The sequence below is a fragment of the Phodopus roborovskii genome, unplaced genomic scaffold (assembly GCF_943737965.1).
Source record: "Phodopus roborovskii unplaced genomic scaffold, PHOROB, whole genome shotgun sequence".
NCBI classification, from domain to species: Eukaryota; Metazoa; Chordata; class Mammalia; order Rodentia; family Cricetidae; genus Phodopus; species Phodopus roborovskii.
The window spans coordinates 2,299,252-2,312,046 of NW_026126448.1; the positions used below are offsets into that span (position 1 = coordinate 2,299,252).

The window sequence follows — 12,795 nt, forward strand, 5'->3', positions numbered from 1 at the left end:
TATATTAATAAGTTAGAGTAGTTGTATTACTGGCTGCATAAGGAACCGCCTGTCCTTTGGGTCTGATCCCACTTCTGCTGTTGAAGCCCACACTGGCATTTAGGTTTGGTCTGAGGTAAATTAAGGAGGGACATTAATACTCTGTGGAGTGGGTTTTCATGTAAGGAAGGTTGCACAGGAAAGAACCTGGCAGAATCCAGCCCTGTGCTGACAAAACTCTCAAGAGTCTAATTCTTCCCTTTATACCTTTGCCTCTGTCTGCCCAGCAGGAGACACTATGGAGTGACTTATTTTTGTTCCCGTTCAAATGTAGCTTTAAGATTCAAACAGATTTAATCCCAGAATTATCATTTGGGATCCCAGGGTATCATTTGGGAATCCTTTAGGAAGCTGTTTAAAAATGCAAATCTTACAAAACTGGTTTCTCCATTTTTTTGAGGTTTAGTTAAAACTGACATATATGTTTATATATAGGAAACTAAAGGCTGAAAATAAACAACATTGTACAATAAATAATGCTCCTTAGCCAAGTTCCTGAATGGCAGCTGGTTAGTGTTAGGAGGCTGACAACACATCTGTGATAGTTGATCAGGTGGCTTCTTCCCTTCGCAGCAGTTATTACCTTTAGAAATGATTGGAAACAAATATTTGAGTCACATGGTGGGAAAACCAAGAAAATCCCCAGGAAAAAGTTTTAAGTTCTATCTAAAGAAAATAGTTAAACTGGACATTTCTGGATATTTTTTGTTTGGTTTTTTGAGACAGGGTCTCACTATGTAGCCCTGGCTATCCTGGAACTAGCTCTGTAGATCAGGCTGCCCTTGAACTCACAGAGACCCACCTGCCTCTGTAGGCACCTCCATGTCTGGCTTGGATAAGACAATTCAATATTAAAGTTATCACTGCTTCCAAACTTTTGTGTGCAATATAATACCCTTTCAATTAAAGGCACATTTTAAAGATAGTCTGGAAGGAAAACAATGAAAACTGAAGACACCTTGCTTAAACTTTGGCCTTCGGGCAGAGTCCTGAGCACTTACTTCTCTGGGGTCCCCTGCAGAGCCTGTTTCCTGCCTGGCCCTGGTGCTAACTGGAGAAAAGCATTTCTTCTCCAAAGTTGTGTATTTTCCATGCTTTGCTGCTTAAAGTGCTTTTTCTTTTAGCTGCTCTTTCAACTCATCATTGACTACCTGGCTGAGTTCAGTTCCACACCCGCTGTCTTCACAATGATAACTGAGCAGCTGAAGAAGACCTACTTCAACATCCTCATCAAGCCTGAAACTCTGGCTAAGTAGGTGGAAATGGGACATGCCTAAAAATGGTTAACTTCTTAGGAGGAGGTGTATGAGTTGCCAAATTGAACTGTTCACTGTGTCAGTATCTTTTAACCTCCCCTGTGAAGAAGAGTGCAGAAGTAGCTGAACAAGGAGTAACCCTCTGTGACATGGATCTCTGGCTAATTGCAGCCCCCATGGATATCTTAGTGTGAATCAGAAAAAGGTGCCTTGGGTACTCCTCATCAGCTGAGAGAGGAAAAGGCTTCTGTGGGAGACACAACCCTTTGTCCACATGGCTTTAAGCCGCTTCATGACTTCATTGCTTAGGTGTCTGTCCATTAGCCTGACCTTAAACATGGGCAAAGAAACTGAATCACAGATATAAGAACTAGAGAAATTCAGGGGCTATTAGAGAGGCAGTTTGGAGATGGGGAGTGAAGTTAGTCACTAAGTGAACTAAGGTCACTGCAATAACAGACACAATAGTATTATCTAGTATTACAGATTAGTGGAATTCCCAACAAAACAGCAATAATTAAAAAATTGTGTGCAGTTAGTTAAATTTGACTAATTTAGCAACTTATGTGAAATATTTCACTCTGTGCCTGAGACAGGAAGGTGCATTGTATTGGTGAATAAACCCATTTAAACCTTTGTATGCAGTTTAATTGCTACTTTGGCCATTCTGCCGTTTTTCTCCATCTTATAATGGAAATCACATGTATTGAAACACTTCTACAGAATCTTGACCTAACATGTTTTTAAAGATACATTTCTTGTTACATTTGTTTTTAAATGTCCTTTGTACAGAGATGTGAGGCTTTTAATCCTGGAATATTCCCGATGGTCTATGATTGACAAGTACCGGGCTTTGATGGATGGCCTTTCCCTTGATTCTCTGCTGAACTTTGTCAAAGATTTTAAATCCCAGCTCTTTGTTGAGGGTCTGGTGCAAGGGAACGTCACCAGCACGGTGAGTGAGGCTCTCTTATGGTAGGCGGGGCCTGTGAATCACATTGTTCTCACTAAAGATTTTGTTGGGTCAGCTTGGCCAGATTCTAATAGGAGTCCTAACTCCTGTTGCCAGGCCAGGTCTTACGAAGAAGACTTTATGACTGAGTGAAAGGGGTTGTTAATTTTGTTTTGGTTAAGTTTGCTGAAGATCAAATGAGAAGACCATAATGTAGGGATTAAAATAGGAAGAGGAGAGTGATAGTGTGCGTACACATGGACAGCCAGAACCTACACGCCAGGCCTGGCCAAGCTAAGCAGTGAAACATCCACTTATTTTTGAGATATCTAAGTAGTAAGATGGATGGAAAAGGTAGAATGGTAGTTTCCAGAGCCCAGTGGAGGAAAAAGGGAGGTGTTTAATGGGTATGTAATTCTGATTTTCCAAAATGGGAGATATTTTGGAAATAATTGTCTCACAAGCTTGACTGCATGCAGTTAACCAAATTGTATACTTTTTTTTTTTTTTGGGGTGGGGTGGGGTGGGGTGGGGGGGGTGGGGTGGGGGGTGGGTTTCAAGACAGGGTTTCACTGTGTTGCCGTAGCTGTCCTGGAACTCAACTTTGTAGATCAGGCTGGCCTTTGAACTCAGAGATCTGCCTGCCTCTACCTCCTGAGGATTAGAAATTGTTCTGGGAGTAAGAATTGTACACTTTGGGTTAAGTGATAAGCTGTGTTATATGGAAATGATGAAATAAATGAAAAGTGCTTAGGAGACAACTGGGGAGGGAGGAGCGTGTGCTGGAGTGGCCTTCTGTAGAATATAAAAATGGTCACTCTCAGAACTGTGCTTCTGTCCTTCCTCTTCTTTCTTGCTTATCTCCCAAACCCCAAACCAGTCTTGGTTTCTGTCCTGGCAACAAAAAGACCTTCCAGAGACTCAATAGCAAGAAAAGCAGGACTAGCTGGTTTTCTGTGACACAGTGGGAGGCCCAGTTGGGGTGGATTGAGGACTTGGTGTCATGAAGTAGCTGCAGGAGAGATCACTTCAATGTTGAGCTTGCTGCACTGAGCATCTTGTAGGCAGGACAGTCTCAGGAGGAACAAACGGGATTTGTCAGTCAAGTGCTCCTCTGTTGATTACTCATTCTATCATAGCAGGGTATGTCAGCTGCCCAGACTTCCAAAACACAGCACCAGCCATAAGCATGCCCTAGCTAGATAAACCAGTGTGAAACAGGGAACTGTTAAAATGGAAACACACTACTAGTCAGAGGGGCAGCTTGAGTCACTTAGTATTTAATAAACATAAGTTGTCTATCATTTAGGTGACTGACTGTTTTCCTAATGGTGTCTGTCCTAAGTGCTGCAGGGAATTAGAAAATTGGAATTATTCTCTTTTACCTTTTAGGAGTCTATGGATTTCCTGAAGTATGTTGTCGAGTAAGTATTGGTTTGTTTCCTCTGAGGTTTGGTGCTCCTCCCAGACAGAAGCATTATGCTGCAGCTGTTACTCAGCTCTTCCACACCCTTCCTGTGGTTGGTTTTCTTGAGCAGAGTGTAAACAGAGCAATTCAGAAGGGAAGTGAAGCCTGTGGTCCTCAGTTTGGGGTTGGGGAGAGCATAAGGTCTGCCTCTCACCCACGCTGACTTTTTTTGCAGCAAGCTGAACTTCGTGCCCCTGGAGCAGGAGATGCCCGTGCAGTTCCAGGTGGTGCAGCTGCCAAGTGGCCACCACTTATGCAAAGTCAGAGCTCTGAATAAAGGGGATGCTAACTCTGAAGTCACTGTGTACTACCAGGTGAGTTCCTCATTGCACAGCAGGTCTGCAGTACCTAGGCATGAGTTCACCCAGTGGCCTTAAAGGTCCTTTTGTTGCATTAAACTGGAGGCCATTTGCCCTCCTGGAGTTTCTGCTTTAAAAACTGTCTGTAAAATATGCCTCCCTCTTTAAAAAAATATCGTTGAGTATTTTTGTTTTATTAATCAACTAGTTGGTAATGTGGAACACATAATAAAATGTCCTGTGTAGTCCCTAACAGAACCCAAGCTGCAAGAAATTTTTAAAGGACAACTTGGAAAGAAATGAAATAAAACTAGCTAGCTAAGCAGTCAGCATAGAACAGAATGACTACCAGATATGAAAGTCGTCACCTGCTTTTTGTGGGACAGTAAATCTAAGGCAGAGCTCTCTATCTGGTTCTCAGATCTCCTTTGTGTGCTCTTTCTACAGTGGAGTGGGGAGGCCTGCAGCCACCAAGTTGGCTAAGCCTGCAGTAGCCCTTGGGTAGCCTTGTTCACTTTTTATTGTGTTGCTGGTCCTGAGTCTTTCCTCTTTATTGTAGTATGTGTTTCTACAGATGCATGTGGAAGTAGGTCACACGCCAGCCAGCTTTGGGAATCCTCCTCAGGTGCCATTCCCCTATTCCTTCTTTAAAAACATTGAGAAGGTACCTCCCTGGCTTGGAGTGCAACAAGCAGGCAAGGCTAGTGGCCACTGAGCCCAAGGATTACAAGTACATGGCACCATGTTGAGAATTTCTTTTCAAAGGAATTTTTTATTTTATGAGTATGGGTGTTTTGTCTGCATGTGTCTATGTACCACAGGTACCTGGTACATGTGGAGGCCAGAGAAGGGTGTTAGATGCTTGGAACTGGAGTTACAGATGGTTGTGAACCACCATTTGGGTGCTGGGAATTAATTCCAGCCCAACCCCAGCATTTTTAAAGTGTGGATTCTGAGGATTGAACTCAGGTTCTATGCTTGTAGGGCAAGCACTTACCATCTGACCTATCTTGCCAGCCATTCCTTCTCTCCATGTTTTTTATTTTGATATTGTCCTGGTTGTGTCATACTGCTTCCTTTAGGAAACTGTTTCCCTCTTCACAGAACACTGGTTATGTGGTAGTCCTATTAAAAGGGAAATCACACTTCTTGGTGCTTGTTAATCAGACTATCCTCTGTCGAAAGATGAGTGAATCTGCCAGAAGTCTGCAAGAGACCTACTCCAGCATGTAGTAGCAATCCTTGTTTGGCCTCCATCCATCCTTTTACTCTGAGTTCATTTGCTATTCTCCAGACTTCTTGAGTACTTCCACAGTAATTGGTTTGTGTCTATGTGTTTGACTGCAAGAAGCTACTATTTATTTATTTGAGAAACAGACTCAGATCCTCCACAATCACTCAACATTTCCTGCTGTCCTTAGGGCCTTGAACTGTGTACTCGATTGTACAGTGTATCCTGAGCCTTGTAGGCAGGAGCTGTCAGGCTAAGTATTGTTGGCTCCCGCCATGCACTATTTCTGTGCTTGGGCTGTAGTGGGGAGGCATAGTAAACAGGACTGTCTGGGCAAGAAGTTAAGGAGTGAAAACTAAGAAAGTAGTTGCCAAGATCACTAAATCCTTTGCTTGTAATCGTAAGCCGTTGCTTGTCTGATCAAGTTTTCCCTTCAGTCAGGTACCAGGAGTCTAAAAGAATACACTCTTATGGAGCTGCTTGTGGTAAGTGCATGGGAGTAGTGTTCAGGAGTTCCTGGTCCACCTACCATGAGGCCAACCTTCATGCTTGAGGGCTGTGGACCTGTGGTAGTCAGAAACATGTAATTGGTAGATCAGGTGGCCACTTACTCTCATCCGATATGAGCAGTCTGGGGCCAATTAGGCCTGTATGGGAGGACTTTGGGGGTACATATATCACATCTTGGGGTGAGAAATTGGTTTCTCTTCTGAGAGTTGGGCTGATGGAAAGTATGATGAATTACAGATGCACATGGAAGAGCCCTGCTTTGATTTCCTTCGAACCAAGCAGACCCTTGGGTAAGTGTGCTGGCAAGAGCACTGAGGGCTTGGAGCTCCCCTGCAGACAGACAGCTTGTCAGACTATCTGGCCCGCGCATCCCTTACAGTATAGTACCTACATGTCGGTACTTCTGCAGTTTGCATGTTGGACTATGATCAGTTTGTTGAGGCATCTGGATAAGCCAGAAAAGTAAGCTTGTTGAGCATCGGGGTAGGTACCTTCATTCGAGCCTACAGCATCTGCACGTATACTTAGGTTCCTTTTGGGACTTCCAAAAGGGCAGAAGCCTTCATTCCATGCTCAGTGCCCCTCTGGAAAGGAATCCGGTAATCACATGAACTCCTCTAACACCTCTGTCTGGCTTTTTAGGTACCATGTCTACCCGACCTGTAGGAACACATCTGGGATTCTAGGATTCTCTGTAACTGTTGGGACTCAGGCAACCAAATACAAGTAAGAGAGTAAAGGAATACACTCCTATTATAGACATGGGGGTGGGGCACTACTGGTGCTTCCCTGAATCTGATACAGCTGTGACTAAGCATGGTTTTCTTTTAGTTGGAAAGGGTGGGGTGGGTAGTGGGCAGCACATTTAGGACTAATCAGAGGCTTACTGGTTCCATATGGTGTGGCTTAAGTTCAACAGGTTCCCTTGCAGGGCAACTAGAGAAAAGGGACATTGAACTGATGATGTGGCACACCACTGAATGCATAAAGCCCTGGGTTTGATTCCCAGCACTACATAAAGCCAGGCATGAGAGCATCCTCTTGTAATCCCAGCACTTGGGAGGCAGTCAAGAAGGATGTCAAGGCCAGCCCAGGCTGCATGATTGGCTTAAAGCCCAAAACTACCAGATGCCTCAGCGGGTAGGAGCACCTGTTCTTGGAGAGGATTAGAATTTGATTCCCATCCTCTACATGGTGGCTCACAAGCATCTGTAACTCCAATTTCAGGGAATCCAATGTATGCTTCTTGACCTCTGTGGGCCCAGGTACACATGTGAGCAAAACATATATAGTCATAATCTTAATCACCCCCTTAAAAACACACGCACTCTGCACCGGAGGCGTAAGGCCTTGGCAGTTGTAGTTGTGGCATGGCCCAGCTGGCTCTCACTGTGTCTCTGTGTGTAGGAAATGTGGCTGGAGATGAGAGAAACAGTTCTCATTTTCTTTGCTCTCCTGGCTTAGGATAGAAAGCTTTCAGCCTTCATGTGAGTGAGCCTGAATTACTTTGGCTTCTACCCAAATTGTTTCAGCTCTGAAACTGTGGACAAGAAGATAGAAGAGTTTCTTTCCAGCTTTGAGGAGAAGATTGAGAACCTCACTGAAGACGCATTCAATACTCAGGTGACTGCTGTCCATTCTCTAAGCCTTGAGGGCACCAGAGCTGGTCACTACCATGCTTGCCAGGATAGGATGTTCATGTCCCAGTATATAAAACCCAACACGCACACATGCCACACTGGCATGTTTGTTCTGAATGGGTGATATCATGGCCGACAGGTCACAGCTCTGATCAAGTTGAAAGAATGTGAGGACACCCACCTTGGGGAGGAGGTGGACAGGAACTGGAATGAAGTGGTGACACAGCAATACCTCTTTGACCGCCTTGCTCATGAGGTAATGATTTTTCAGACCAGGGGAGGAGGGGTGGGGGCTTGACTGTACAGTCACAGGCCCAAACAGAATTATATGCAAGAGAAACTTATGCCATGTGTCCTGACTTGTCTTTCTTTAAGTCTCCAGTTGTCAGAGTAGTAGTACATGGACCAGTTTCATTCCACCTTGAAGTTTATGATGAGATTTTTTATGGGGGTAATTTATGGGTTTCTACCAAGGAATATATAGAGCTTATATTTTTATGAACATGGAGTTCCTTCAGGTCTTTTGCTACTTCTAGCTGAAATTAGTAAAATCATCACAAAAGTACTTTGGTCCACTCATCTACGCGACTGATATGCAGTGCATATTAATTCTGAGCCAGCTGACCTGTCTGAGTATGAGGGGCCCCTTGAGATGGGAGAAAAGACTGGGTTTCTGGCACTGGCTGCAGTCCTCAGCTGTAATCACACCTTTGCTAATGTAGACAGCGGCTAGGAAGTACAAAGGCCGGTCCCTGAGGATCTCTTCTTTTGTGGAAGGGTCGGGGCAGGCTGAGACAAGCGGTATAAGTCAAACTTGGGTGCTGAGGAGTGGGGCAGCCAGATGTCTGCCAAGGACGATGCTCTTACACCTGTTTCTTTCCTGTCTTCCCTTCGCAAGATTGAAGCACTGAAGTCTTTCTCAAAGTCAGACCTGGTCAGCTGGTTTAAGGCTCACAGGGGACCTGGAAGTAAAATGCTCAGTGTTCATGTGAGTATGACCAACCATTTGGAATCGTTGGCACCTAGCTGGCAAACTAATCACCTGCTTTGGCCTCTTCCAGGTTGTTGGATATGGAAAGTATGAACTGGAAGAGGATGGCGCCCCTTTTGGTGAGGACTCCACTTCTGGTGAAGGGATGCAGCTGACCTATCTGCCACCCTCTCCTCTCCTGGCAGACTCTACCATTCCCATTACTGATATCAGGGCCTTCACATCAACACTCAGCCTCTTCCCCTACCACAAAATAGTCAAATAAACTGCAGTCTCATTGGCCTGAAGCAACATGTATTTAAAGAAGTGTGTGAATTTTATGGAGTTACACTACTTACTGCCTTAGGGCTTCTGTTGGATTTTGCGATGGCAACCTAGGATTTGTTTTACTTTTCTCTCCTCTGCAAGACTAACCCAGGGTTACTGCACTGGATGGCAATGAGCTAGTAGCCAAGTCTGACCCAGACACTTATGTCCGCAGCTTGCCTGGCCTGTGTTGTGTCCTCTGAGGAGGAGAACCGAGTTCTTGTGTGCCTATACCTAACCAATTTGTTATAGCACCAAACTGCCCTGTTTTGTTTTTTAATGTATTTTTAAATAAACATAGTTCTGTATTTCCCTTCAGATCAAGCCATGTGCTGTGGCTTTTTTGGGGTGAGGGGGGTGGAAGAGTGTGCTCCTTGAGTCCTGCAAGGCAGGTGTTTCAAGCTGAGCTCTTTGTGCTACAGAAGGAGGGAGGGGGTCTGCCTCAGTCAGAGATTGCCAAATTGGTTTCCAAGTTTAGTCATATAAACAATGAAAGAAGCATATTTTTAAAAAGGTTGGAAAATTATTTTATGAAGCCTTAAGAAGCACTGCGTATAGTTATACTAATCCAGGTTTAGATACAATCTAATAATAATTCTAAAATAAAGATTATAGGTGAAAACATGAACTTTCCTAATCCTTGATTTTCATACATTGCTCTAATTTTCTAAAACAACTCTGAGGAAACAGTATTTACAGGTGGGTGTACTGGTGTGTATCTAGAACCCAAGATTATATGAACTACGTTAAAAGATGTGTGATTGATGCCTGAACCACAGAATCGAGGACTGTCTGTCTGTAAATGCTTTTCACAGCATGGGATCTGGAAAAGGAAGAGACATCTTGTTTCAAAACCTGAAGTTTTTCTCAGGACTGAAGCCAGAATTATAACTGCCACAGAGGACAAGAGGGAGGTGTTTCCCACTTTAATTGTTCATCTGTGTCGTCAAGTCCAGTATCCCTGAGATAGGAACCACCGCAATAAGAAAGGAGTGACAGCTTCTCCTGAAGGAAGATCGATTGTGGCTTAATTACGCCTACTGCCCTGGTCACCAGGTGTGAAGTGAGTTGCTGGCCTAATGCTTCACAGCACCAAGACGCTTCAGTAATGGTTCGTCATATACCCAGCACTCTCCATCTTCATGGAAGAGCTACAAAAGGAAGAGGAGTTGGTTAGCTACTGCATGTTTTTATTCCGTGCCATGCCCATTCCCACCCTCTGAACTGAGAGACAGGGAAACTCTTGAGGCTTACCTCTTCAGTCTTCACAGAAATCAACAAGTTACAGCTCAAGAAGCTACAGAAGAAACAGGAGCAGGACTTACCCTCGTCTCCCACTGAATTTCCTTCTCCTTCCTTTCCCGGGCTTCTGCTCTTTGTCTTTCTTCAAGTCTGTGCTTTGCTTCGGTTGCTGCATCAATGTCTCTGATTTTTAAGTTGAAAGTGACATCCTTCCAAAGGCTAAAGAGAAGGAAAGGGGCTGTGAGCTGGAGAACACAAGCCTACAGCCATCTGTGGCTGCTGTGTGAGTACTGAGTACTGCAGCATAGACTAATTCTCCTTAAGCTTATTAACAGTAACCAGAGCAGTAAAGAGCCCACTGCTAATTGTCAACGAAGGAAGTAGAGGAGGCAGCTTGACACATGATATTGGGCAATAAGAGGAGCTAAGACTTAGGTGTCTCTCTCTGGCTCTCTGTACAACTCTAGAGAGTCAGTTTATTTCTTGGGCTTGAGTGTCTTTTACTATAAACTGAAAGAGTTAACCGAGGGGATCTGATAATTTTCATTCCAAAGAAACTCTCAGATTAAGAATGTGATCTCGAAAGGGTCAAGAGGTCAACTGCAGGGACTTAAAGGCATAAGAAGTGGTTCCTTCTTGTCACTGCAAGAGGCAAAGAGAAGTCAGCAAACTGACAAAGGGCCCGGCCCCGGGCCTAGGAAAGCAGGACGCACCATGGCAGCTGCTCTAGCTATGGCTCCTTACCAGCGGGACTCATACTCGTTCTGATCTTCCAACTTTCTCACTTTTTTCTTGATTATAGGCAACTTCTTGGTGTCTACAAAGATCGTATTTTCCTAGACAACAAGAGGGAGAATGACCCTTTATTATTCAGTATTACCACAGAGTCAGCTTCCTGGAAGACACATACATTCCATATCTCAGCATAGTGAGTTTCTTATGCAATCTAAGTCTAAAATAATTCTAAGTCTAAAATAATTCTAAAGTTTAATGGTTCATTTCAACAGACACATTCAGCATGGTTGTGCATTCACTAAATGTCAGAGCTGCTACACCACCTCTACCAAGAATCTTCATGTTCAGCGGCCTCTCTGAGGGCAGGCTGCAAATCTCTCTAAATCACCAGCTCTTCCCTGCTGATCTATACACCTGGCTTAGTAGAAAAACTGAGTGTGCATAAAACCCAAGTTCTTTCATGGCAGGACTATCCTATTTATCTAATGCAAAGCCAGTCAATGAATTTTATTAATCATACACCTAAGAGTGTAAATCACACATTAGTTTAGTACTTTGTATTGGCTAAATATGTCAACTTGACACAGGCTAGAGTCACCTGAGGAGGGAGCCTCTATAAGACTGGGCTGTAGGCCAGTCCCTGGTGTGGGAGGGTACAGCCAATTGTGGGTGGTGCCATCCCTGCTCTGATGGTCCTGGGTTCTGTAAGAGCAGGCTGAGCAAGCCATGATGATCAAGCCATAAGCAACTCCCCTCCATGGCCTCTGCATCAGCTCCTGCCTCCAGGTTCCTGCTCTGCTTTAGTTCCTGTACTCACTTTGTTAAATGATGAACAGTGATGTGAAGCTGAGTGAAATAAACCCTTTCCTCCCCAAGTTGCTTTTTGGTCATGGTGTTTCATCACAGCAATACTAGCCCTAACTAGGTACATTTCATCTTACAAACCTTTTGACAATAGACTGAACATTTACTAGGTGACTGCTAAGCATTGCTTCAAATTATATTCTTATGTGTTTTGAAAACAGAAAGGCCATTCTGTTACCAGCTGCTCTTGGTTAAAGTTCCTGATGGAGGAAGGGAACAAGCACAAAGGGCAGGCTACATACACTGCAGCTTAGACAAAGGGCGAAATGCAGTTCTTACCCCTGTGGCATATTTTGCATACATGATACCATTCCATTCTCCTTCAATTGAGCAGAAAGATTTCTTGTCATTTGGAGAACTAAACAAAAAAACAATTTCTATTAGTCTCAAGTTGAAAGTTACTCTGCTCAAAGTGGTGAGAAGAACATGGGAAAGCAGCTGTGAGGTCTGGTAAGCGCAGCTGCAGACCCATTTCACAGTGAGGCAGTTCCCCCACTGCTCCTTACTTGGGGCAGTGCACTGCAGAGGAGCACGTGTGGTACGTAGCAATGGACCAGACACAAATACTGCAGAAGAAAATCTATGTCTTCTATAAATTACATCAAAGCTCAGAGCCATGCTCCAAACATTAAAAAGCAAACAAAACCCAAAAACTTTTAGGAACAGACCTAACATTGCCTTCCCTCTGCCCACCCTGCTGATAACATCACCTGCCTTTTGTGATGTAGCAGAGTGACAGTGTGAATTTTATCTCTTCTGTTCAGGGTCCCATCCTGCTCTTTGGAGCAGGGTGGCAGCTGATTATTCAAATTAAATCCTCTTGGAAAACTGACTAACCAACTGGGACATGATTCTAGGACAGAGAAAAAGTCCCAGGGCACAAAATGACAAGACTCCTTTTCCAGGCAGCTTCTGAGCCCGCTAACTCCCTGTTTCTCAGACATAACTGCCTCCCAGGTCCTAATTGCTGGGGGGAAAAAAAAATGCCAGATATCTACGTGTTATGGTTACCGTTTCCCTCCAAAAGGAACAGGAATGAGGGGCTCTGTGAGAAGGCGCTTTACTGGGGGTCACAGTCTGTTCATGGTCCAACCTGGTAAGAAGGTTGGAGTCTATGGCACAGGGAACTTGACACTTAGGGGGTCTTTCAGTTCCCCAATACACAAGTTCTCGGGGATGGGTTCCTGCCCACTACTTCCAACCGTTCTGGGCCCAGGGTATAGGTCTCTTGACCTGAGGATTTTTTTTTTAAAGCTGGGACA

The 12,795-nt window shown here is 44.3% G+C and overlaps 2 protein-coding genes across 3 annotated transcripts in view; one reads left to right on the forward strand and one right to left on the reverse strand.

Annotated features, from left to right (window-relative positions):
- Nrdc (nardilysin convertase) overlaps positions 1 to 9,010 on the forward strand; it is a 59,958-nt gene extending 50,948 nt beyond the window's left edge. For both annotated transcript variants that reach the window (XM_051188433.1, XM_051188434.1), the window contains 11 exons: positions 1,164 to 1,291; positions 2,088 to 2,250; positions 3,640 to 3,671; positions 3,891 to 4,029; positions 5,683 to 5,730; positions 5,993 to 6,045; positions 6,398 to 6,481; positions 7,288 to 7,378; positions 7,535 to 7,651; positions 8,294 to 8,383; positions 8,457 to 9,010. In XM_051188433.1, coding sequence (XP_051044390.1) covers positions 1,164 to 1,291; positions 2,088 to 2,250; positions 3,640 to 3,671; positions 3,891 to 4,029; positions 5,683 to 5,730; positions 5,993 to 6,045; positions 6,398 to 6,481; positions 7,288 to 7,378; positions 7,535 to 7,651; positions 8,294 to 8,383; positions 8,457 to 8,651 — 1,140 coding nt within the window. In that variant the 3' untranslated portion in view covers positions 8,652 to 9,010. The remainder of the gene's footprint in view (positions 1 to 1,163; positions 1,292 to 2,087; positions 2,251 to 3,639; positions 3,672 to 3,890; positions 4,030 to 5,682; positions 5,731 to 5,992; positions 6,046 to 6,397; positions 6,482 to 7,287; positions 7,379 to 7,534; positions 7,652 to 8,293; positions 8,384 to 8,456) is intronic.
- Positions 9,011 to 9,607: 597 nt separating this feature from the next.
- Positions 9,608 to 12,795, reverse strand: part of Osbpl9 (oxysterol binding protein like 9) — a 120,632-nt gene continuing 117,444 nt past the window's right edge. Inside the window, exons 22-25 of the mRNA XM_051188442.1 lie at positions 11,813 to 11,891; positions 10,679 to 10,770; positions 10,018 to 10,153; positions 9,608 to 9,843 (exon numbers count right to left, since the gene is read on the reverse strand). Coding sequence (XP_051044399.1) covers positions 9,769 to 9,843; positions 10,018 to 10,153; positions 10,679 to 10,770; positions 11,813 to 11,891 — 382 coding nt within the window. The 3' untranslated portion in view covers positions 9,608 to 9,768. The remainder of the gene's footprint in view (positions 9,844 to 10,017; positions 10,154 to 10,678; positions 10,771 to 11,812; positions 11,892 to 12,795) is intronic.